At 39.9% G+C, this 27,313-nt stretch overlaps 1 protein-coding gene across 1 annotated transcript in view; it reads left to right on the top strand.

Moving 5' to 3' along the window:
* Positions 1-3,689: 3,689 nt before the first annotated feature.
* Positions 3,690-27,313, top strand: part of LOC129355580 (SLAM family member 7-like) — a 31,248-nt gene continuing 7,624 nt past the window's right edge. Inside the window, 5 exon segments of the mRNA XM_055025176.1 lie at positions 3,690-3,726; positions 8,351-8,371; positions 8,374-8,646; positions 13,361-13,654; positions 13,757-13,867. Of these exon segments, the coding sequence (XP_054881151.1) occupies positions 3,690-3,726; positions 8,351-8,371; positions 8,374-8,646; positions 13,361-13,654; positions 13,757-13,867 (736 nt within the window).

Below are 27,313 nucleotides of genomic sequence, written 5' to 3'. Positions count from 1 at the left end.
TTTCTTTTTCTTTGGGCAGTTTGAATATACTTAGTTTAGAGCCAAATCTGTAAATGATATTTATAATTCTTTAGAATACTTTGGTAACTTTTAAACCTTCCCGTTAAGTTAAACGTTATGAACCGGCTGTGATGACAGGAGGTTTTAGAAAATCATTTTGTGACTATTTTTGGAACATGAAATGTCAGATTAACTTTTGTTTTCAGCTGTAAGTTCCTGAGATTTTTTGTTTTGTCTATATTGTTGTAAATATCTGAAGCTTTTCAAACAATGACTTCAGGAAAACTCGCCCGTTTCCTCCCACGGCCTTCGTCTCGTTTTGTTTAAGGGCCAAAAGAAGAAGGAGGAAGGAATCAGGTCAGCTCTTTTAACCTCAGGCCAGTTCAGCGTTTTGCTGCTGACATCACTTCTTGATCGTATTTTTCCTCCATGTTGAATATTCTCTACTTCCCTCCGTCTCTCTCCTGTCTTCAGATTCAGATTTCAACAGTTAGATATTAACCAATATAACACAACACTATAATCCATCAGATCTGCTGCTGCTGCCTCCAACAGGAACAGGAAACTCATGTTTTTCTCCTTAACCTTTATTGATTTTGGCCAATCAGATAAAACCTTAAAACGTATCAATGTTATCAGAGTCGGTACTGGGCCTTCAGCTAACTGGAGAGTATTTGCAGAATCGATTGGATTCTTCCAGGAAGAGCTGCACCCACAAGAAAAATGCTTCATCAACCTCCGGTGGAACAGCGGTGGAAAGTTGGCTGGTTTCTCAGATCGCTGCTTCGCCTTCAGGCTGAATGTGAAAAGACAGAACAAGCTTTGAGCTCTCAGCTCAGTTCTGTTGGTTCTGATCCGTGAAGCTCAGTGGATCCAACAAACCTCAGAGTTTCTCTGTCCTCCAGCAGACATGAAGATTTTGACCTCTAACAGTGAGACCACAGCCCAGCAGTGAGACGATGATGATGATGATGATGATGTGATGATGATGATGATGATGATGATGATGATGATGCTGGTACAGACATGGATAAGCTGTGCAGGCTGAGTTTGCGCGCGGTGGATCAGCCGTGGGCGTCAGAAGGTTCTGCTGCGGTTCCTGCAGCGCTGGCTGTGAGGGGATGTGGTGGTCGCGTGACGCCTCTGCTGCGCTCAGCTTCTTTCTCACCAGTCTGGTTAACAGGACGGCTTTAATGGCTGGACGCAGATCTGCCTTTGTCTGATCACATGACAGGAAGTGAGTTGGGGTTCGTTACGGTTCTCAGCAGGACGACAAGAACAGGGTCTGAAAAAAATGTAAACCGCTAAAATAAACATCTAAAAGCTTCAGAGATGTGAATAGTCTGCATCTTGACACGTTGAAGGTTAAATATGGAGATATAATAGAGGTAAAAACTTCTGTTAAAACCTCCCTGAGAAGAGAACAGAGTTAAAGTTATGTCGCCTTTTGGCCTAGTCAAAACAACAAAGCATTCCTCTTTTCTGTCTCCTGAATGCAGAAGGCCTCTCGTAACAGACCTGGTTCTGGTTCTGTTAGTGTGGGTGGTTCTTTTGCCACAAACTAAAAGTTACATTTTTCACCATATTCTCGATGCCTTGATTATCGGCATGTTGCAGCTTCTATAGAGTGAAAATGATTCAGGAGGTTTTATATCAAACCTAAAATCACTCATGACTCTTAAAAATGGAACAAGTGACATAAATAACATTAATATGCAGTAAATCAATAAGCAGCGACCAGAAAACAGATCAAAACTGAGTTTAACATCTGTTTGATTAACTTTGACAAAAGCATCGACTTTAATTGTCTGAACTGTTAAATGTTTAAATGTTTTTAACCATCATTAAAAAGTCTCCATTTCTGAAACACAGCAAGCAGGAAGTTAGAAGGAAACAGACGACATTCTGTAAACAACATGGAGGTAAAGTTCACATCACCTCCATGTTGAGAAACGAGTGAAGATGTTTACATAAAGACTGAAAGCTGATTGGTGAGAGAAAACTGCAAACGATGCGAACAAACAGAGGTTTGTTGCTTCATGTGAAAGATGAAGAAATGTGGAAAATAGATCACAGAACAAGTTCTGCTGAGTGACTCTGACCCCTGGCAGGATGAGAAGCGTTCTGGAGCAGTAACTCGATGAAGTGGAAGCTGATCGCTTTTATTGATACCCTGCAGCAGAAACAGAGTCAGCTGCAGCGTCTCTGATTTAATGATCCATGAGGAGCAGCAGGAAGATGCAGACGGACAGGAAACGGAGCGACTGCCTCCTTCCTGTCGTCCTTCAGGCTCTGGACTCTCAGCTGGTCTTGAGTTTCCTGGATCCACTCGGATCACTGAGTTCTGATCATGTGATGAATCGCGCTGTATCTCATACTTACTGTAAGACTCGTGGGTGATTCATTGATTCTCCTTAGTACAATAATCCACTGGGTAAATCCAGCCAACACTAACATGTTAGCCTAGCCGCTAGCGCTAGCAGCAGAAATGGCTCCTGGTCTTCAGCCAAAGACTAAAAGAGAAACCACTAAACTCTGACGCCTCCATCTTGGTTCATCTGGTGAAAACAGGAAGTTGCTCTCAGCGTCTTCAGAGGTTTTAGTGTCGTTTCCTGCAGTGGTTGTTGGTGCAGCGCCCCCACAGGCCAGGAGGGGAACAGGCTGGTTGGACTCAGAACCACAGCAGCTGGAGGTTCTGTTCCAGATGTTCTGGTTCCAGTAGAACCGAGTCGACAGGTTCTACGGTTTCCTTCCCATCAAGACAAAAACAGCCTTTCTTGTATGAATCGGACTAAAGTTTCTCTGGGATTCTTGTTGAAACGAGGATAAATGAACGTCTTTCTCTCTTGGTTCTCCACCTCAGCTGGATCCTCCAGACTAGCAGCAGCTCCACTCTCAGCTTTTCTCTGAACACGTTACGCTACAGAGGAGATCAGCTGCTTCATGGCATGGAGGAGAGAGTTTGAACAATCAGGAATGAACTTGATCCATTATTGATTAGTGATGGATGGACTCGCTGCCTTCTTCATCTCGATTTGATTTGAATCACTTTGGAATATTATGACTCGTAGTTATCATGTAACTTGTTGCTTCACTGTTTGAGTTTTTGTTTTATTTGTATTAATATCTTTAATTCAAGCTGATATTTGTCTTCAGTTCCTGTTTAAAACAGGAAGCAGTTTTTATCTGTTTCCTTTCATCTCATGATTCTTCAGGGACTTCCTGCTTTGTGTGCTCTTGTTACTATGGATACGGTCACCTGGTACCTGGATCAGGTGTCAGAGTATTGTTCCTTTCACATGATTGTTCCTGTGACAAAGGATTTCTGACAGGATTTTCTTCGGGTTTTTTTTCTCTTTTTGAAACATTATAAATTTTCTAGTAAAAAATCTATTTTCACAAGTTACAGAACAAAAAACATTCATCAGTTATTATTTCTGCTCCATTTAGATCATTTTGAGTTACATCATTATTCTCTCTATATTCCTTTGGAAGCTGCTTCGCGTTTTATTTATATATGTGCGTATATGTGCGTGTTCTTCCCCCATAGTAATAAGGGTTGAAGAGTAGAGATGTAAAGATGGCGCTGGGAGAGGGGGGGGGAGAGGGAGGGGGGAGAGGGGGAGGGGGTGCGTACGCTCCAGCGGAACAGCGAGGAAACTCAGACGTTGTCTGGACGTTACGATGAGATGGAGACTCAGATCGGATGTATTTGCTTGTTTCTCGGTAAGTTGAGCAACTTTCCTCTGTCCGTTTGTGGATCGGATCCGTTTGAAACCGGATCGCGATCAGATTAAACGGACAAGTTTTACTGCGACTTTCAGAAAGTAAAGCCTTGTGAAAATTTACCGCTGTGGATTTTACTAGGACATTTTTAAATGACGAATTAAAACTGAATTTTGAATCAAGAGCTTGAAGAGACTGAATAATTTTTCTCTTTTGTATTTTTACAAAAACAACCACGTTGCATTTATATCCTGGTTTTGTTCAGTTTTTGGGTGTGGCTACATTTGTATTTATGTATTTATTTGTAATTGTAGTTTTAATGATGATTTCTGGCTTTATTCCATAAAATTGTCATGAGTTGCGGGTTTTGTGGTGATGATGCACATGGAACATGTTGAGATGGAAATGATGGTTTTAATGATGATTCATTAATGATGATTCTCAGATGAGCAGAGAGGACAGGAGAAATGGACATCAGACAGGAAACAATCAGGCACAGCAGGAGACAATCAATGGAGGACAACACAGAGACCTAAATATAATAAATAAATAAAAGCTTTCATAGACGGTTGATGGAATATCCTCATTATAATCAACAAAAGCCTGAGAAAAAGACTGAACTTGCCACCAATAATCAATTAGATATTAGCGACACTGAAAACGATCAGTTCATTTCCACTGCTGGTTGTGAACAACGGTGATAACAAACAGTTTCATTTAATTGATGAAAATTCACTGAAAATCAGAATCAAGCAGTCGACCAGAACAGCAGCAACGAGGTTTTTAACAACTTTAGATACGAACGTTTCAAACAGGCCAATGAAAAAGAAGAAAAACAACACACACCATATATATTGTTATATATATATATATATATATAACTATTTTGATCTTGTCATATACAGACGCGATAACGGTGGAAGTTTGTCCTGTTATCTTTGGGTTGTCGGTTTGATTCCGCCCCATCCGTCCTGTTGTTTCCAGGGAAACTTTTCTTTGGAAGAAGAGAGAAACTGAAACCAAAAGTTTAGTTTGAAATGTTTTTCCAATAAATATTCTGTGAATCTCCAAATAGTTTTTCATTCAGTCTGTTTATGGTTTGGTGCCAGTTTGTTTCTAGTAAATGAAAATGCCTGGATGGTTTGGATAAAGTTTCTGTTGTCTCATTTCCTCTCAGGATGTCATTATCATGTTGTATTGATGAGCGTTCAGATCCATTAACAGACCAGCAGCCTGATTTAACTGACCAGTTACTGAACGGAAAAGTCCCAGTGAAATACCATCAACATGCTGCAGCAGAAATCCATCCACCGATTGAATCAAGACAAGATATTCAAGCTCAGACATGTTCCACATTTCAGGATGAGCCAGTTTGACTTGAACAGTTTGAGAAAAACATAAACAAGTAGAACATGGAAGTAGTTTAATGAAGGAAGATTAAAAAAAAAATAAATGTAGTAAAATGAATGTGTGAACCGGTCCTGACCGTTCAGGTCCGGTTCACCTGAAGCGGCGACCAGCCGGCCGCTGGCTGCGAACGCAGCAGCACAGCAGCAACACAGCAACACAGCAGCAGCACAGCAGCAGCAACTGCAGCAGCACAGCAGCAACAGCAGCAACACAGCAACACAGCAGCAGCACAGCAGCAGCACAGCAGCAACAGCAGCAGCAGCAGCAGCAGCAGCAGCAACACAGCAACACAGCAACACAGCAGCACAGCAGCAGCACAGCAGCACAGCAGCAGCACAGCAGCACAGCAGCAACACAGCAGCAGCACAGCAGCAGCAACAGCAGCAACACAGCAGCACAGCAGCAGCACAACAGCAACACAGCAGCAACACAGCAGCAACACAGCAGCACAACAGCAGCACAGCAGCAACAGCAGCAACACAGCAGCACAACAGCAACACAGCAGCAACACAGCAGCACAGCAGCAACAGCAGCTGGTTCCTGTTAGTATCTGCTGGAGTTCAGCCAATGAAGCACAAGGTCAGACTTATTATGTGTGGAAATGCAGAGTGAAGAAATAACTGTTATTCAGACCATGAGGCAACAGCTGTGGAGGTTTGGAAACCAGTTTAGTTGTGTCATCATGAAAATGATGACACAACTAAACTGAGTGGGAATTTAGTTTTGCTCAGCAGATGAGAAAAACTTTTCAAACATCCTGACTGAGCAAAAAGACTCAGAACTGAAGAAGTTTGAATTCTTCTCCTTATTCCAGAATAAATAATCCTCCAGCAGATCAGAAAGTGTTGATGAGACCGTATGGATCAGAAACACTTTGTGTCACATTTATGAAGTTTTTATGCTGCGTTGGTGACCATAAAGCTTATTTTACTTCCCCTTAATAAATCTATCATGAGGATGTTATGAGATTCACTTGTTGAATATAAAAGTTAATAAATATGTATGTAATATCTAACACTGCGAAAAGCAGAAAATACATATTGATCATCATAAACTCAATAATTCAACATGGAAGTAATTAAAGATACATTCTTGTTTTCTTTTCTTTTATGGCGTATCTTTTACTCCATAAAACAGGAACTGAAGTAGAATAAATATTAATTGCATTATTGAATTATACATTTTATATTTTTAACTGACCAACCAAAGGTCCAGTTCCTATTGGTTGAAGTTTTCCCGTATCACCATACCGCCACCACCACACTGACCCGTAACACCAAAACCCAGAAACATTTATACAGTTTTATTCTTCATAAAGTGTTGCTGCATGTTTGTCTTCCTCCATGTTGATGTTCCTTTAAGCAAGGCATTAAACCCAGAGTTTCTGTTAATCTGCATGTTTTCTCCTGCAGCTGCTTGAATGAGGATCAATAACAGAAAAACCATGAAAACGTTGAGCTTCTATAAATATGTTTGGTTCATATTTTTATTTATTGAAACTGCAGCAGAAACATCGAGCAGTTCGTGGAGAGAGACCAGGATTTTCTGCTCATGTTTAATGGAAACATATCAGCAGCTGGTCGGTTATGTGATGTTTTCATGTTTCCAAATATTTACTCCCTTCAGGCGTTTTGCTGCTGCAGGCAGGAAACATCTTGTTCATAAAGCATGAAACATGTTTTTGTTGATATACAAGGAAGATTCTGTAATCAAAAAGTTTTCATAATTTAATTTAAAGACATTTGTTTGAAATGCAACTGCAGTTCAGAAACTGGGATAAAAACGTTTCCTGGTTTTTAGTTTGTGTTGAAAAAAACAAATCAAATCCAGAATCAGTGAACTGATGTTTAACAGAAATACATCCATCCTGACATGCATCAAATATCTACCAAGATGATAAATACAGCTCAACTGTAATCATAGAAATAATCATAGGCTCTATATTCATACACCTGGCAGATTTAATGACTGTCTTTCTTTATTATGTTAATTATTTTACAGGTTTTATATCACATTTCTATACAAATACAAGCAAAGCCCAGTGTAGCTTTACTCTGCATATAAACTAATTTACAACAATAAGTCCTGAAGTTTCATAACATTTGATAATTTTCTGGTCACCTATTGATCAGAACTCCAACCGTTCAGGAACATCATGCTCAGTCTTCACCTCCTCAGTTTCCATTTCCTGACACCTTGACCCAGTGGGGTCAGGAGGAGCTGCTGCCTCTCCAGCTGCATTCTGGGTGAGAGGGGGTCCTGGGCAGGTGGCCAGTCTGTCACAGACCTCCTCAGTTTGTCACCAGCATCCTGAGCAGATCCTAATGCGCTACGGTTAGCTTAGCATATGTGTCTGGAGATGAGTCACCATCCTGGTTTCTGCAATTCTCTGTCAGCTTTCTGGTTTTATGGAGAACATTTTCCTCTTTCTGTTTGACCTGCTTCCCATCATGACTGAACACAATATAAATAACATGTTGCCAGAGAAACATTGTTGGATGATCTGCGACATCAGTCACATGCAGTGGGTGAAGCTGACCCAACAGAAAGGTCAGAGGTTGTTTGTCTTGAGAAACATTTACAAGTTTAAATAAATATTTATAGCAAAATATTATTTATAAAAATGCATTAAACACATCAGTATAATGTAAAAACTAAAAAAGTCTCAAACTACTGAAAACCTTGTATTTGAAACAAGTTCCTGAAAATGATTTTTCTGCTACCAATTGTTGCATAGAGGCAGATTTTATGTGCAGTGAGCGCTGCTGGGTACCAGCTGTTCACCTCCAGAGAGTTTGAATTTCATAGGAATGATTTTACAAACCTCCTCCAGCTGTTTGCTAATTGCTGCTGGCTAGTCTGAAGGAGCGGAGTGGGGGAGGAGCTGTCTCCTCCCTCCATCTTCCCTCCATCCGTCTGACTCCTGAGAAATGAAACCAGCAGGTCCAGAACCGGACTGGATTCTGCAGAGTGGACAGATTATCAGTCCTATAAAACACTGAGGAAATGATGAATAAAATGATGAATATTAAAGATGAAACAATAATCAGACGTTTCCTTTCTGTTGGCAGGATTTTATCTGATTATCAAATTCAGTCAACATGAATTGTTGAAACCTGAATCTGCCATGACTTTGATCTTTTAGACAAAACATTGAATGATATTTAATAAAGACATTCAGGTCAATATTTCACTTGACTTCCTGTCTCTCCAGTGATTCTGGGATTATCTGCTGGTCGGAAGTGAAGGAGAATCTGACAGGAATCGTTGGAGGAAGCATCGCTCTACCTGGAGGTGTCACAGAGAGAGTATATCTTTTATATGAAAGAACAATCATTGCTTTAGTGTCTGGTGGTGAATTTATTATTGAGGAGAACTTTTATGAGACCAAGCTTCAGTGGAACCGAAGCTCTGGACTCTTTAAGATCACAAACCTGCAGAAGAACGACTCAGGAATCTATACAGTTCAAAAAGGACAAGTTTCTTCTTCATATAAACTCCAAATCTATGGTGAGTATTTATTTTTATTTAGGTTTTTCTCTAATTGTCCAGATCTGAGGTTAAATCAGTTCTAGATATTTATCTTCTGCTAACAGGTTTTAACTTTCCCCAGTGATTTTTAAAATTAATTTGGTTTTATTAATAAAACTATATTAGTCCATAAAGGTGATCATCATCTCATCCTCATCTCTGATGAGGATGAGATGATGAACTGAAATGCTGTCACTGAATGTCTGCTGGTGGTTTTTCACTGAGCTGCAGGCATCTGTGAGGATTTGCTGTAAAGTCAACAGCACAAAGCAAGATGTTATCTGTTGAGTCATTGACTCCATACAAATCTGAGTTATTGACTCGAATTGGCTTAAAATTACTGAAATTTAACTTGATTTGAATAATTAATTGAACAAACTGCACTGTCTAATCACTAGGATCAATTGAATGACTGAGTCAAATAAAATTATGTTTTATAAAGTGTCTTGAGATTCACAACATTTGTTGTAAATTGGTGCTTTTTCCATTTTTTTATGATTTTAAATATAATTTAGAATGAATTATGCAGACAGTTAGTGGAGTTAAATATGAGATACATCTGTTATGATGCCAAACATCATTTTCTGATTACTATAGCAGGAAGTTAACATGCAGGTTTTGTTGTATTAATCTCAGAAACAATCATATATTTCACAGATTATATGTTCAGTGTAGAAACTAAACCCACAAGAATCTGAACCAGAGTTTAAATGAATAAATATGGGAATACATTTTGTTAAAGAAAGATCATTTCAAGGTCACATTCAGAAGCATGTGGAGGCTTCAGCGGGTCGGGGAGTTTCCACCTGACCAGAGCTGCTCTCAGGGTGGAGAAAGAGCTGCTCCAGGGTGGAGGAAGAGCTGCTCCAGGGTGGAGGAAGAGCTGCTCCAGGGTGGAGAAAGAGCTGCTCCAGGGTGGAGGAAGAGCTGCTCCAGGGTGGAGGAAGAGCTGCTCCCGGGTGGAGGAAGAGCTGCTCCAGGGTGGAGGAAGAGCTGCTCCCGGGTGGAGGAAGAGTTGCTCTCAGGGTGGAGGAAGAGCTGCTCTCAGGGTGGAGGAAAGCTGCTCCCGGGTGGAGGAAGAGTTGCTCCAAGGTGGAGGAAGAGCTGCTCCAAGGTGGAGGAAGAGTTGCTCTCAGGGTGGAGGAAGAGTTGCTCTCAGGGTGGAGGAAGAGCTGGTTCAGGGTGGAGGAAGAGCTGGTCTCAGGGTGTAGGAAGAGCTGCTCCAAGGTGGAGGAAGAGCTGCTCCAGGGTGGAGGAAGAGTTGCTCTCAGGGTGGAGGAAGAGCTGGTCTCAGGGTGGAGGAAGAGCTGCTCCAAGGTGGAGGAAGAGCTGCTCCAGGGTGGAGGAAGAGTTGCTCTCAGGGTGGAGGAAGAGTTGCTCTCAGGGTGGAGGAAGAGCTGGTCTCAGGGTGTAGGAAGAGCTGCTCCAAGGTGGAGGAAGAGTTGCTCCTCAGGGTGGAGGAAGAGCTGCTCCAGGGTGGAGGAAGAGCTGCTCTCAGGGTGGAGGAAAGTTGCTCTCAGGTGGAGGAAGAGTTGCTCCAAGGTGGAGGAAGAGTTGCTCTCAGGGTGGAGGAAGAGCTGCTCCGGGTGGAGGAAGAGCTGCTCTCAGGGTGGAGGAAGAGCTGCTCCAGGGTGGAGGAAGAGCTGCTCTCAGGGTGGAGGAAGAGCTGCTCCAGGGGAGGAAGAGCTGCTCCAGGGTGGAGGAAGAGCTGCTCCAGGGTGGAGGAAGAGTTGCTCCAAGGTGGAGGAAGAGCTGGTCTCAGGGTGGAGGAAGAGCTGGTCTCAGGGTGGAGGAAGAGCTGCTCCAAGGTGGAGGAAGAGCTGCTCTCAGGGTGGAGGAAGAGCTGGTCTCAGGGTGGAGGAAGAGCTGCTCTCAGGTGGAGGAAGAGCTGCTCCAAGGTGGAGGAAGAGTTGCTCTCAGGGTGGAGGAAGAGCTGCTCCAGGGTGGAGGAAGAGCTGCTCCCGGGTGGAGGAAGAGCTGCTCCAAGGTGGAGGAAGAGCTGCTCCCGGGTGGAGGAAGAGCTGCTCCGGGTGGAGGAAGAGCTGCTCCAGGGTGGATGAAGAGTTGCTCCAGGGTGGAGGAAGAGCTGCTCCAAGGTGGAGGAAGAGCTGCTTCAAGGTGGAGGAAGAGCTGCTCCAGGGTGGAGGAAGAGTTCTCCAGGGTGGAGGAAGAGCTGCTCCAGGGTGGAGGAAGAGCTGCTCTCAGGGTGGAGGAAGAGCCTCTCAGGGTGGAGGAAGAGCTGCTCCAGGGTGGAGGAAGAGTTGCTCCAAGGTGGAGGAAGAGCTGCTCTCAGGGTGGAGGAAGAGCTGCTCCAGGGTGGAGGAAGAGCTGCTCCAGGGTGGAGGAAGAGCTGCTCCAAGGTGGAGGAAGAGCTGCTCCAAGGTGGAGGAAGAGCTGCTCTCAGGGTGGAGGAAGAGCTGCTCTCAGGGTGGAGAAGAGCTGGTCTCAGGTGGAGGAAGAGCTGGTCTCAGGGTGGAGGAAGAGCTGCTCTCAGGGTGGAGGAAGAGCTGCTCCAGGGTGGAGGAAGAGCTGCTCCAAGGTGGAGGAAGAGCTGCTCCAAGGTGGAGGAAGAGCTGCTCTCAGGGTGGAGGAAGAGCTGCTCTCAGGGTGGAGGAAGAGCTGCTCCAGGGTGGAGGAAGAGCTGCTCCAAGGTGGAGGAAGAGCTGCTCCAGGGTGGAGGAAGAGCTGCTCCAGGGTGGAGGAAGAGTGCTCCAGGGTGGAGGAAGAGCTGCTCTCAGGGTGGAGGAAGAGCTGCTCCCGGGTGGAGGAAGAGCTGCTCCAAGGTGGAGGAAGAGTTGCTCCCGGGTGGAGGAAGAGCTGCTCCCGGGTGGAGGAAGAGTTGCTCCAAGGTGGAGGAAGAGTTGCTCTCAGGGTGGAGGAAGAGCTGCTCCAGGGTGGAGGAAGAGCTGCTCTCAGGGTGGAGGAAGAGCCTCTCAGGGTGGAGGAAGAGCCTCTCAGGGTGGAGGAAGAGCTGCTCCAGGGTGGAGGAAGAGTTGCTCTCAGTGTGGAGGAAGAGCTGCTCCAGGGTGGAGCAAGAGCTGCTCCAAGGTGGAGGAAGAGTTGCTCTCAGGGTGGAGGAAGAGTTGCTCTCAGGGTGGAGGAAGAGCTGCTCCCGGGTGGAGGAAGAGTTGCTCCCGGGTGGAGGAAGAGCTGCTCCAAGGTGGAGGAAGAGTTGCTCTCAGGGTGGAGGAAGAGTTGCTCTCAGGGTGGACGAGAGCTGCTCTCAGGGTGGAGGAAGAGCTGCTCCCGGGTGGAGCAAGAGCTGCTCCAAGGTGGAGGAAGAGTTGCTCTCAGGGTGGAGGAAGAGTTGCTCTCAGGGTGGAGGAAGAGCTGCTCCCGGGTGGAGGAAGAGTTGCTCCCGGGTTCCCAGAGATCCACTGGGGGTCAGAAGGAGGATTCTTGCTCTATTCTTTCAGAAACTGCAGCCTCTGGGCAGCATGTTATATTTTAATGTTTTCATTTCCTGCAGACAGACGATCAGTTTTCATGGAGGGGAGGATGAAGGCAGTGATGATAGAGCCAATCAATCATCAATCACAGTGAACATAATAATACTTCCCACATTACAGCAGAATTTCAAAAATAACTGAAAACACATTTTAGTAACTTCTATTCCTGAAGCCTTGAAGTGAATGAATGTCAGAAAAGTGAATCTGTTGATCTGCAGCTGAAAGGAGCCAAAGACAGACGGACAGAAACTGTTTTCATGCTACAGGAAACTGCAAATTAATGTGAAAATTACTCCATTAAAACAAACATTACTTCTGTTTTTCTGTAACATTTGGATCCAAAGGATGGAAGATGTTTCTGTTTCTGTGGTTCATTAACATGCAGGCCTGTTTTCACTGAGTCAGTGTTTGACTTCATAAGATGTTAGATTTAAATCTTTGGTCTCAATCAGCTGATAATCAGAATCTGCAGAGTCGTATCATAAAAAGGAGCAAAGCTTCATATTGTGACTTTAACCAGCAGCACAAAAAAGCTAACAGCATCATTAGCTGCTAATCAACATTCACTGGAAACTTCCTATGAAGTTATCAAACAACCTTGTAAAGAAAGCATCTGAGGAATCAGCTGATAATCCACATTAAAGCAACACATTGAACTGTCAACACAGTCAGGAAGGAAATGTTCAACTTTAACAGCGTGAGTTTATTGATAAATTACTGCCAGTCCTGAACAGATTATTCTTCCCTTATGACAGAGATGAGAGCAGCTTCATTTCTCATCTCATTGCAACACAGCAGGTTTATGACACTCTGAGGGTGAAAGGTCAGATGAAGCAGGTTAAATCTCATAACCTCTGAATGATTTTCTGGATAAAATCAAGTTTTCCTCCATCCAGTGTGTGAAGAATCTACATCCAGCCATCAGACATCATTCATTTCACCCTGTGACCTCTGACCCCTCACTGGATCAGTATTTGATGCAAACTGCATGTTTGTTACTGACCCACAGTTTCTTTACCTCATCTGGAACATTATGACAGTCTGACAACAGGCGGCAGCATAATAAACAATGTTCAGAACCATTTCCTGAATTAGAAATCAATAATATTGGATATTTGTGTGAACTCAGAACCGACCATCACAGTTATGAACCTTTAAAACATTCATGGACTCACAAGCAGAAGATCAAAACTCACAGAATATCTCCAGTAATTTTTACTAACTGTTGGTTTGATTCTCTGCAGATCCAGCACCGACTCCTGATGTGAAAGCTGTTAGCCTGACCTCTGACCTCTGCCTGTTGACCTGCTCTGTGGACAATCCAGCGACTCTGCACTGGATCAGAGACAAAGAAATACACAACCAGAGTCTCTCTGCTCGGTCTTTACCTTTTATTGTCCATAAAGAGGATAGAAACTCATCATATAGATGTGTAGCAGCCAATCCTGCAGAGAACAAGACTGTAGATGTTAACTTGACGACTTCCTGTTGGCTCAGCCAAGAAGAAACTCTGAATGACAGCAAAACACGAAAAAGATGTAATACATACTTTTATTCATTTAATTCTCTTATTTTGTTGCAGTTTTTGTTAAATTTTTCCGTCTGTTGTGTTTTGTTCCTGTATTTGTTCCTGATGACAGATTGGATGCTAGTTCTAATCCCAGTGACTCTCGTTGCATTGGTGGCTTTTGGAGTCTTGGTGATCAGGAAGAAATTTATGAGCCAACAACCATCAGCAAGTCAAACACAAGGCAGGTATTTGATCACTTTACTCTGAGATTTATTCATGTTTATTTATTAATATAATATGTATTAATATAACATGTATTAATACAATATGTATTAATATAATATGTATTAATATAATATGTATTAATATAACATGTATTAATATACTATGTATTAATATAATGTGTATTAATATACTATGTATTAATATAATGTGCATTAATATACTATGTATTAATATATTATGTATTAATATAATATGTATTAATACAATATGTATTAATATAATATGTATTAATATAATATGTATTAATATAACATGTATTAATATACTATGTATTAATATAATGTGTATTAATATACTATGTATTAATATAATGTGCATTAATATACTATGTATTAATATATTATGTATTAATATAATATGTATTAATACAATATGTATTAATATAATATGTATTAATATAATATGTATTAATATAACATGTATTAATATACTATGTATTAATATAATGTGTATTAATATACTATGTATTAATATAATATGTATTAATATAACATGTATTAATATAATGTGTATTAATATAATGTGTATTAATATACTATGTATTAATATATTATGTATTAATATAATATGTATTACAATAATATGTATTAATATAATATGCATTAATATAGTGTTTACAGATATATGAACTTGTTTGTGAAAATATTCTGTAGAACATTCTGTTTGCTTCTTCTTCAGACATTAACATGTCAAACACATAAATCTGAGTATTTATAATGTGGTTGGTAAAATATTAAAGTAAAATATTTTCCTTCACCTGAACAGCCTGAACCTCAGACTGACGATCCTGAATCTTTGGTTCTGACGGTCTGACGGTCTAAAGCGGCGCTGTACCTTTAAATCTGATGATGCTCAGTGTGAATGAACTCAGGTTTCATATCAGAGCTGAATCTCATCTTTCAGTCGTTCTCTCTGAGTTTCAGGCCTGAACAGCAGGAATCATTAGATACTGAATGATTCAGCTGTAAAATCCCCTGGATGGTTTTTCTGCTGGTTTTTAGCAACTTGATCCTGTTCAGTGAGTTCATTGTTTCTCTACCAGGTAACCGGAGGGACGATCCTTTACACGTCTGAACAACAATACAGTATAAAAACAGTCTGAAGAAAATAGTTTAATATCAAGAAACATCTGGTTTACAGCTAAACATCTTTTTACATAAATATTCATCACAGAATGAAACATTCATTTGGGTTAAAGATTCAGTTTTTGGTTCAAATGAGGCAGAAAACAGGTTAGCGTTAGCTTGTTGTAGCGCTGTGATTGGCTGTTGGTTTCCATGACTACTGCTCCTGATGAATTAATGTAGTCATCTGGCGGATGGTTATTAATGTAGTCATCTGGCTGATGGTTATTAATGTAGTCATCTGGTTGATGGTTATTAATGTAGTCATCTGGCTGATGGTTATTAATGTAGTCATCTGGCTGCTGGTTATTAATGTAGTCATCTGGCTGATGGTTAATTAATGTAGTCATCTGGCTGATGGTTATTAATGTAGTCATCTGGCTGCTAGTTATTAATGTAGTCATCTGGCTGATGGTTATTAATGTAGTCATCTGGTTGATGGTTATTAATGTAGTCATCTGGCTGATGGTTATTAATGTAGTCATCTGGCTGATGGTTATTAATGTAGTCATCTGTCTGCTGGTTATTAATGTAGTCATCTGGCTGCTGGTTATTAATGTAGTCATCTGCTGCTGGTTATTAATGTAGTCATCTGGTTGATGGTTATTAATGTAGTCATCTGGCTGATGGTTATTAATGTAGTCATCTGGCTGCTGGTTATTAATGTAGTCATCTGGCTGATGGTTATTAATGTAGTCATCTGGCTGCTGGTTATTAATGTAGTCATCTGGCTGATGGTTATTAATGTAGTCATCTGGCTGCTGGTTATTAATGTAGTCATCTGGCTGATGGTTATTAATGTAGTCATCTGGCTGCTGGTTATTAATGTAGTCATCTGGCTGCTGGTTATTAATGTAGTCATCTGGCTGCTGGTTATTAATGTAGTCATCTGGCTGCTGGTTATTAATGTAGTCATCTGGCTGATGGTTATTAATGTAGTCATCTGGTTGATGGTTATTAATGTAGTCATCTGTCTGCTGGTTATTAATGTAGTCATTTCCCTGATGGTTATTAATGTAGTCATTTCCCTGATGGTTATTAATGTAGTCATCTGGCTGATGGTTATTAATGTAGTCATCTGGCTGCTGGTTATTAATGTAGTCATCTGCCTGCTGGTTATTAATGTAGTCATCTGGTTGATGGTTATTAATGTAGTCATCTGTCTGCTGGTTATTAATGTAGTCATTTCCCTGATGGTTATTAATGTAGTCATTTCCCTGATGGTTATTAATGTAGTCATCTGGCTGATGGTTATTAATGTAGTCATCTGGCTGCTGGTTATTAATGTAGTCATCTGGCTGATGGTTATTAATGTAGTCATCTGGCTGCTGGTTATTAATGTAGTCATCTGGTTGATGGTTATTAATGTAGTCATCTGCCTGCTGGTTATTAATGTAGTCATCTGGCTGCTGGTTATTAATGTAGTCATCTGGCTGATGGTTATTAATGTAGTCATCTGGCTGCTGGTTATTAATGTAGTCATCTGGCTGATGGTTATTAATGTAGTCATCTGGCTGCTGGTTATTAATGTAGTCATCTGGCGGATGGTTATTAATGTAGTCATCTGGCTGCTGGTTATTAATGTAGTCATCTGGTTGATGGTTATTAATGTAGTCATCTGCCTGCTGGTTATTAATGTAGTCATCTGGCTGCTGGTTATTAATGTAGTCATCTGGCTGATGGTTATTAATGTAGTCATCTGGTTGATGGTTATTAATGTAGTCATCTGCCTGCTGGTTATTAATGTAGTCATCTGGCTGCTGGTTATTAATGTAGTCATCTGGCTGATGGTTATTAATGTAGTCATCTGGCTGCTGGTTATTAATGTAGTCATCTGGCTGATGGTTATTAATGTAGTCATCTGGCTGATGGTTATTAATGTAGTCATCTGGCTGATGGTATTAATGTAGTCATCTGGCTGCTGGTTATTAATGTAGTCATCTGGCGGATGGTTATTAATGTAGTCATCTGGCTGCTGGTTATTAATGTAGTCATCTGGCTGATGGTATTAATGTAGTCATCTGGCTGCTGGTTATTAATGTAGTCATCTGGCGGATGGTTATTAATGTAGTCATCTGGCTGCTGGTTATTAATGTAGTCATCTGGCTGATGGTTATTAATGTAGTCATCTGGCTGCTGGTTATTAATGTAGTCATCTGGTTGATGGTTATTAATGTAGTCATCTGCCTGCTGGTTATTAATGTAGTCATCTGGCTGCTGGTTATTAATGTATCTGGCTGATGGTTATTAATGTAGTCATCTGGCTGATGGTTATTAATGTAGTCATCTGGCTGATGGTTATTAATGTAGTCATCTGGTTGATGGTTATTAATGTAGTCATCTGCCTGCTGGTTATTAATGTAGTCATCTGGCTGATGGTTATTAATGTAGTCATCTGGCTGCTGGTTATTAATGTAGTCATCTGGCTGATGGTTATTAATGTAGTCATCTGGCTGCTGGTTATTAATGTAGTCATCTGGCTGATGGTTATTAATGTAGTCATCTGGCTGCTGGTTATTAATGTAGTCATCTGGCGGATGGTTATTAATGTAGTCATCTGGCTGCTGGTTATTAATGTAGTCATCTGGCTGATGGTTATTAATGTAGTCATCTGGCTGCTGGTTATTAATGTAGTCATCTGGCTGCTGGTTATTAATGTAGTCATCTGGCGGATGGTTATTAATGTAGTCATCTGGCTGCTGGTTATTAATGTAGTCATCTGGCTGATGGTTATTAATGTAGTCATCTGGCTGCTGGTTATTAATGTAGTCATCTGGTTGATGGTTATTAATGTAGTCATCTGCCTGCTGGTTATTAATGTAGTCATCTGGCTGCTGGTTATTAATGTAGTCATCTGGCTGATGGTTATTAATGTAGTCATCTGGCTGCTGGTTATTAATGTAGTCATCTGGCTGATGGTTATTAATGTAGTCATCTGGCTGCTGGTTATTAATGTAGTCATCTGGCTGATGGTTATTAATGTAGTCATCTGGCTGCTGGTTATTAATGTAGTCATCTGGCTGATGGTTATTAATGTAGTCATCTGGCTGCTGGTTATTAATGTAGTCATCTGGCGGATGGTTATTAATGTAGTCATCTGGCTGATGGTTATTAATGTAGTCATCTGGCTGATGGTTATTAATGTAGTCATCTGGTTGATGGTTATTAATGTAGTCATCTGGCTGATGGTTATTAATGTAGTCATTTGGCTGCTGGTTATTAATGTAGTCATCTGGTTGATGGTTATTAATGTAGTCATCTGGCTGCTGGTTATTAATGTAGTCATCTGTCTGCTGGTTATTAATGTAGTCATCTGGCTGATGGTTATTAATGTAGTCATCTGTCTGCTGGTTATTAATGTAGTCATCTGGCTGATGGTTATTAATGTAGTCATCTGGTTGATGGTTATTAATGTAGTCATCTGGCTGCTGGTTATTAATGTAGTCATCTGGCTGATGGTTATTAATGTAGTCATCTGGTTGATGGTTATTAATGTAGTAATCTGGCTGCTGGTTATTAATGTAGTCATCTGGCTGATGGTTATTAATGTAGTCATCTGTCTGCTGGTTATTAATGTAGTCATCTGGTTGATGGTTATTAATGTAGTCATCTGGCTGATGGTTATTAATGTAGTCATCTGTCTGCTGGTTATTAATGTAGTCATCTGGCTGATGGTTATTAATGTAGTCATCTGGCTGATGGTTATTAATGTAGTCATCTGTCTGCTGGTTATTAATGTAGTCATCTGGCTGATGGTTATTAATGTAGTCATCTGTCTGCTGGTTATTAATGTAGTCATCTGGCTGATGGTTATTAATGTAGTCATTTCCCTGATGGTTATTAATGTAGTCATCTGGCTGATGGTTATTAATGTAGTCATCTGCCTGCTGCTTATTAATGTAGTCATTTCCCTGATGGTTATTAATGTAGTCATCTGGCTGATGGTTATTAATGTAGTCATCTGTCTGCTGGTTATTAATGTAGTCATCTGTCTGCTGGTTATTAATGTAGTCATTTCCCTGATGGTTATTAATGTAGTCATCTGCCTGCTGGTTATTAATGTAGTCATCTGGCTGATGGTTATTAATGTAGTCATCTGGTTGATGGTTATTAATGTAGTCATCTGTCTGCTGGTTATTAATGTAGTCATCTGGCTGCTGGTTATTAATGTAGTCATCTGGCTGATGGTTATTAATGTAGTCATCTGTCTGATGGTTATTAATGTAGTCATCTGGCTGCTGGTTATTAATGTAGTCATCTGGCTGATGGTTATTAATGTAGTCATCTGTCTGCTGGTTATTAATGTAGTCATCTGGCTGATGGTTATTAATGTAGTTATCTGGTTGATGGTTATTAATGTAGTCATCTGCCTGCTGGTTATTAATGTAGTCATCTGGTTGATGGTTATTAATGTAGTCATCTGGCTGATGGTTATTAATGTAGTCATCTGGCTGATGGTTATTAATGTAGTCATCTGCCTGCTGGTTATTAATGTAGTCATTTCCCTGATGGTTATTAATGTAGTCATCTGGCTGATGGTTATTAATGTAGTCATCTGTCTGCTGGTTATTAATGTAGTCATCTGCCTGCTGGTTATTAATGTAGTCATCTGGCTGATGGTTATTAATGTAGTCATCTGGTTGATGGTTATTAATGTAGTCATCTGGCTGATGGTTATTAATGTAGTCATCTGCCTGCTGGTTATTAATGTAGTCATTTCCCTGATGGTTATTAATGTAGTCATCTGGCTGATGGTTATTAATGTAGTCATCTGGCTGATGGTTATTAATGTAGTCATCTGGCTGATGGTTATTAATGTAGTCATCTGCCTGCTGGTTATTAATGTAGTCATTTCCTGATGGTTATTAATGTAGTCATCTGGCTGCTGGTTATTAATGTAGTCATCTGCGTGATGGTTATTAATGTAGTCATCTGGCTGATGGTTATTAATGTAGTCATCTGGCTGATGGTTATTAATGTAGTCATCTGCCTGCTGGTTATTAATGTAGTCATTTCCCTGATGGTTATTAATGTAGTCATCTGGCTGATGGTTATTAATGTAGTCATCTGCCTGCTGGTTATTAATGTAGTCATCTGTCTGCTGGTTATTAATGTAGTCATCTGGCAGATGGTTATTAATGTAGTCATTTCCCTGATGGTTATTAATGTAGTCATCTGGCTGCTGGTTATTAATGTAGTCATCTGCCTGCTGGTTATTAATGTAGTCATCTGTCTGCTGGTTATTAATGTAGTCATCTGTCTGCTGGTTATTAATGTAGTCATCTGTCTGCTGGTTATTAATGTAGTCATCTGGCTGATGGTTATTAATGTAGTCATCTGTCTGCTGGTTATTAATGTAGTCATCTGGCTGATGGTTATTAATGTAGTCATTTCCCTGATGGTTATTAATGTAGTCATCTGGCTGATGGTTATTAATGTAGTCATCTGCCTGCTGCTTATTAATGTAGTCATTTCCCTGATGGTTATTAATGTAGTCATCTGGCTGATGGTTATTAATGTAGTCATCTGCCTGCTGGTTATTAATGTAGTCATTTCCCTGATGGTTATTAATGTAGTCATCTGGCTGATGGTTATTAATGTAGTCATCTGTCTGCTGGTTATTAATGTAGTCATCTGCCTGCTGGTTATTAATGTAGTCATCTGGCTGATGGTTATTAATGTAGTCATCTGGTTGATGGTTATTAATGTAGTCATCTGGCTGATGGTTATTAATGTAGTCATCTGGCTGATGGTTATTAATGTAGTCATCTGCCTGCTGGTTATTAATGTAGTCATTTCCCTGATGGTTATTAATGTAGTCATCTGGCTGCTGGTTATTAATGTAGTCATCTGCGTGATGGTTATTAATGTAGTCATCTGGCTGATGGTTATTAATGTAGTCATCTGCCTGCTGGTTATTAATGTAGTCATTTCCCTGATGGTTATTAATGTAGTCATCTGGCTGATGGTTATTAATGTAGTCATCTGCCTGCTGGTTATTAATGTAGTCATCTGTCTGCTGGTTATTAATGTAGTCATCTGTCTGCTGGTTATTAATGTAGTCATCTGCCTGCTGGTTATTAATGTAGTCATCTGGCTGCTGGTTATTAATGTAGTCATTTCCCTGCTGGTTATTAATGTAGTCATCTGGCTGATGGTTATTAATGTATTCATCTGGCTGCTGGTTATTAATGTAGTCATTTCCCTGATGGTTATTAATGTAGTCATCTGCCTGCTGGTTATTAATGTAGTCATCTGTCTGCTGGTTATTAATGTAGTCATCTGGCTGATGGTTATTAATGTAGTCATCTGGCAGATGGTTATTAATGTAGTCATTTCCCTGATGGTTATTAATGTAGTCATCTGGCTGATGGTTATTAATGTAGTCATCTGGCTGATGGTTATTAATGTAGTCATCTGGCTGCTGGTTATTAATGTAGTCATTTCCCTGCTGATTATTAATGTAGTCATCTGGCTGATGGTTATTAATGTAGTCATCTGGCTGATGGTTATTAATGTAGTCATTTCCCTGATGGTTATTAATGTAGTCATCTGGCTGATGGTTATTAATGTAGTCATCTGGCTGCTGGTTATTAATGTAGTATTTTCCCTGCTGATTATTAATGTAGTCATCTGGCTGATGGTTATTAATGTAGTCATCTGGCTGATGGTTATTAATGTAGTCATCTGTCTGCTGGTTATTAATGTAGTCATTTCCCTGATTGTTATTAATGTAGTCATCTGGCTGATGGTTATTAATGTAGTCATCTGCCTGCTGGTTATTAATGTAGTCATCTGCCTGATGGTTATTAATGTAGTCATCTGTCTGCTGGTTATTAATGTAGTCATCTGGCTGATGGTTATTAATGTAGTCATCTGTCTGCTGGTTATTAATGTAGTCATTTCCCTGATTGTTATTAATGTAGTCATCTGGCTGATGGTTATTAATGTAGTCATCTGCCTGCTGGTTATTAATGTAATCATCTGCCTGATGGTTATTAATGTAGTCATCTGGCTGATGGTTATTAATGTAGTCATCTGGCTGATGGTTATTAATGTAGTCATCTGGCAGATGGTTATTATTGTAGTCATTTCCCTGATGGTTATTAATGTAGTCATCTGGCTGATGGTTATTAATGTAGTCATCTGTCTGCTGGTTATTAATGTAGTCATCTGCCTGATGGTTATTAATGTAGTCATCTGGCTGATGGTTATTAATGTAGTCATCTGGCTGATGGTTATTAATGTAGTCATCTGTCTGCTGGTTATTAATGTAGTCATTTCCCTGATGGTTATTAATGTAGTCATCTGTCTGCTGGTTATTAATGTAGTCATCTGCCTGCTGGTTATTAATGTAGTCATCTGTCTGCTGGTTATTAATGTAGTCATCTGTCTGCTGGTTATTAATGTAGTCATCTGCCTGCTGGTTATTAATGTAGTCATCTGTCTGCTGGTTATTAATGTAGTCATCTGGCTGCTGGTTATTAATGTAGTCATTTCCCTGCTGGTTATTAATGTAGTCATCTGGCTGATGGTTATTAATGTAGTCATCTGGCTGCTGGTTATTAATGTAGTCATCTGGCTGATGGTTATTAATGTAGTCATTTCCCTGATGGTTATTAATGTAGTCATCTGCCTGCTGGTTATTAATGTAGTCATTTCCCTGCTGGTTATTAATGCAGTCATCTGGCTGCTGGTTATTAATGTAGTCATCTGGCTGCTGGTTATTAATGTAGTCATTTCCCTGCTGATTATTAATGTAGTCATCTGGCTGATGGTTATTAATGTAGTCATCTGGCTGATGGTTATTAATGTAGTCATCTGGCTGCTAGTTATTAATGTAGTCATCTGGCTGATGGTTATTAATGTAGTCATCTGGCAGATGGTTATTAATGTAGTCATTTCCCTGATGGTTATTAATGTAGTCATCTGGCTGATGGTTATTAATGTAGTCATCTGGCTGATGGTTATTAATGTAGTCATCTGGTTGATGGTTATTAATGTAGTCATCTGTCTGCTGGTTATTAATGTAGTCATCTGGCAGATGGTTATTAATGTAGTCATTTCCCTGATGGTTATTAATGTAGTCATCTGGCTGATGGTTATTAATGTAGTCATCTGGCTGATGGTTATTAATGTAGTCATCTGGCAGATGGTTATTAATGTAGTCATTTCCCTGATGGTTATTAATGTAGTCATCTGCCTGCTGGTTATTAATGTAGTCATCTGGCTGATGGTTATTAATGTAGTCATCTGGTTGATGGTTATTAATGTAGTCATCTGTCTGCTGGTTATTAATGTAGTCATCTGGCTGCTGGTTATTAATGTAGTCATCTGGCTGATGTTTTATTAATGTAGTCATCTGTCTGATGGTTATTAATGTAGTCATCTGGCTGCTGGTTATTAATGTAGTCATCTGGCTGATGGTTATTAATGTAGTCATCTGTCTGCTGGTTATTAATGTAGTCATCTGGCTGATGGTTATTAATGTAGTTATCTGGTTGATGGTTATTAATGTAGTCATCTGCCTGCTGGTTATTAATGTAGTCATCTGGTTGATGGTTATTAATGTAGTCATCTGGCTGATGGTTATTAATGTAGTCATCTGGCTGATGGTTATTAATGTAGTCATCTGCCTGCTGGTTATTAATGTAGTCATTTCCCTGATGGTTATTAATGTAGTCATCTGGCTGATGGTTATTAATGTAGTCATCTGTCTGCTGGTTATTAATGTAGTCATCTGCCTGCTGGTTATTAATGTAGTCATCTGGCTGATGGTTATTAATGTAGTCATCTGGTTGATGGTTATTAATGTAGTCATCTGGCTGATGGTTATTAATGTAGTCATCTGCCTGCTGGTTATTAATGTAGTCATTTCCCTGATGGTTATTAATGTAGTCATCTGGCTGATGGTTATTAATGTAGTCATCTGGCTGATGGTTATTAATGTAGTCATCTGGCTGATGGTTATTAATGTAGTCATCTGCCTGCTGGTTATTAATGTAGTCATTTCCCTGATGGTTATTAATGTAGTCATCTGGCTGCTGGTTATTAATGTAGTCATCTGCGTGATGGTTATTAATGTAGTCATCTGGCTGATGGTTATTAATGTAGTCATCTGGCTGATGGTTATTAATGTAGTCATCTGCCTGCTGGTTATTAATGTAGTCATTTCCCTGATGGTTATTAATGTAGTCATCTGGCTGATGGTTATTAATGTAGTCATCTGCCTGCTGGTTATTAATGTAGTCATCTGTCTGCTGGTTATTAATGTAGTCATCTGGCAGATGGTTATTAATGTAGTCATTTCCCTGATGGTTATTAATGTAGTCATCTGGCTGCTGGTTATTAATGTAGTCATCTGCCTGCTGGTTATTAATGTAGTCATCTGTCTGCTGGTTATTAATGTAGTCATCTGTCTGCTGGTTATTAATGTAGTCATCTGTCTGCTGGTTATTAATGTAGTCATCTGGCTGATGGTTATTAATGTAGTCATCTGTCTGCTGGTTATTAATGTAGTCATCTGGCTGATGGTTATTAATGTAGTCATTTCCCTGATGGTTATTAATGTAGTCATCTGGCTGATGGTTATTAATGTAGTCATCTGCCTGCTGCTTATTAATGTAGTCATTTCCCTGATGGTTATTAATGTAGTCATCTGGCTGATGGTTATTAATGTAGTCATCTGCCTGCTGGTTATTAATGTAGTCATTTCCCTGATGGTTATTAATGTAGTCATCTGGCTGATGGTTATTAATGTAGTCATCTGTCTGCTGGTTATTAATGTAGTCATCTGCCTGCTGGTTATTAATGTAGTCATCTGGCTGATGGTTATTAATGTAGTCATCTGGTTGATGGTTATTAATGTAGTCATCTGGCTGATGGTTATTAATGTAGTCATCTGGCTGATGGTTATTAATGTAGTCATCTGCCTGCTGGTTATTAATGTAGTCATTTCCCTGATGGTTATTAATGTAGTCATCTGGCTGCTGGTTATTAATGTAGTCATCTGCGTGATGGTTATTAATGTAGTCATCTGGCTGATGGTTATTAATGTAGTCATCTGCCTGCTGGTTATTAATGTAGTCATTTCCCTGATGGTTATTAATGTAGTCATCTGGCTGATGGTTATTAATGTAGTCATCTGCCTGCTGGTTATTAATGTAGTCATCTGTCTGCTGGTTATTAATGTAGTCATCTGACTGCTGGTTATTAATGTAGTCATCTGCCTGCTGGTTATTAATGTAGTCATCTGGCTGCTGGTTATTAATGTAGTCATTTCCCTGCTGGTTATTAATGTAGTCATCTGGCTGATGGTTATTAATGTATTCATCTGGCTGCTGGTTATTAATGTAGTCATTTCCCTGATGGTTATTAATGTAGTCATCTGCCTGCTGGTTATTAATGTAGTCATCTGTCTGCTGGTTATTAATGTAGTCATCTGGCTGATGGTTATTAATGTAGTCATCTGGCAGATGGTTATTAATGTAGTCATTTCCCTGATGGTTATTAATGTAGTCATCTGGCTGATGGTTATTAATGTAGTCATCTGGCTGATGGTTATTAATGTAGTCATCTGGCTGCTGGTTATTAATGTAGTCATTTCCCTGCTGATTATTAATGTAGTCATCTGGCTGATGGTTATTAATGTAGTCATTTCCCTGATGGTTATTAATGTAGTCATCTGGCTGATGGTTATTAATGTAGTCATCTGGCTGCTGGTTATTAATGTAGTCATTTCCCTGCTGATTATTAATGTAGTCATCTGGCTGATGGTTATTAATGTAGTCATCTGGCTGATGGTTATTAATGTAGTCATCTGTCTGCTGGTTATTAATGTAGTCATTTCCCTGATTGTTATTAATGTAGTCATCTGGCTGATGGTTATTAATGTAGTCATCTGCCTGCTGGTTATTAATGTAGTCATCTGCCTGATGGTTATTAATGTAGTCATCTGTCTGCTGGTTATTAATGTAGTCATCTGGCTGATGGTTATTAATGTAGTCATCTGTCTGCTGGTTATTAATGTAGTCATTTCCCTGATTGTTATTAATGTAGTCATCTGGCTGATGGTTATTAATGTAGTCATCTGCCTGCTGGTTATTAATGTAATCATCTGCCTGATGGTTATTAATGTAGTCATCTGGCTGATGGTTATTAATGTAGTCATCTGGCTGATGGTTATTAATGTAGTCATCTGTCTGCTGGTTATTAATGTAGTCATTTCCCTGATTGTTATTAATGTAGTCATCTGGCTGATGGTTATTAATGTAGTCATCTGTCTGCTGGTTATTAATGTAGTCATCTGCCTGATGGTTATTAATGTAGTCATCTGTCTGCTGGTTATTAATGTAGTCATCTGGCTGATGGTTATTAATGTAGTCATCTGTGCTGGTTATTAATGTAGTCATTTCCCTGATTGTTATTAATGTAGTCATCTGGCTGATGGTTATTAATGTAGTCATCTGGCTGATGGTTATTAATGTAGTCATCTGGCTGATGGTTATTAATGTAGTCATCTGTCTGCTGGTTATTAATGTAGTCATTTCCCTGATGGTTATTAATGTAGTCATCTGTCTGCTGGTTATTAATGTAGTCATCTGCCTGCTGGTTATTAATGTAGTCATCTGTCTGCTGGTTATTAATGTAGTCATCTGTCTGCTGGTTATTAATGTAGTCATCTGCCTGCTGGTTATTAATGTAGTCATCTGTCTGCTGGTTATTAATGTAGTCATCTGGCTGCTGGTTATTAATGTAGTCATTTCCCTGCTGGTTATTAATGTAGTCATCTGGCTGATGGTTATTAATGTAGTCATCTGTCTGCTGGTTATTAATGTAGTCATCTGCCTGATGGTTATTAATGTAGTCATCTGGCTGATGGTTATTAATGTAGTCATCTGGCTGATGGTTATTAATGTAGTCATCTGTCTGCTGGTTATTAATGTAGTCATTTCCCTGATGGTTATTAATGTAGTCATCTGTCTGCTGGTTATTAATGTAGTCATCTGCCTGCTGGTTATTAATGTAGTCATCTGTCTGCTGGTTATTAATGTAGTCATCTGTCTGCTGGTTATTAATGTAGTCATCTGCCTGCTGGTTATTAATGTAGTCATCTGTTGCTGGTTATTAATGTAGTCATCTGGCTGCTGGTTATTAATGTAGTCATTTCCCTGCTGGTTATTAATGTAGTCATCTGGCTGATGGTTATTAATGTAGTCATCTGGCTGCTGGTTATTAATGTAGTCATCTGGCTGATGGTTATTAATGTAGTCATTTCC

Source organism: Poeciliopsis prolifica, unplaced genomic scaffold (genome assembly GCF_027474105.1).
Source record: "Poeciliopsis prolifica strain line A6 unplaced genomic scaffold, Auburn_PproV2 SCAFFOLD138, whole genome shotgun sequence".
Classification (NCBI taxonomy): Eukaryota; Metazoa; Chordata; class Actinopteri; order Cyprinodontiformes; family Poeciliidae; genus Poeciliopsis; species Poeciliopsis prolifica.
Note: the sequence above shows the minus strand (reverse complement) of the source record. Positions and strands in the feature narration are given on the sequence as shown.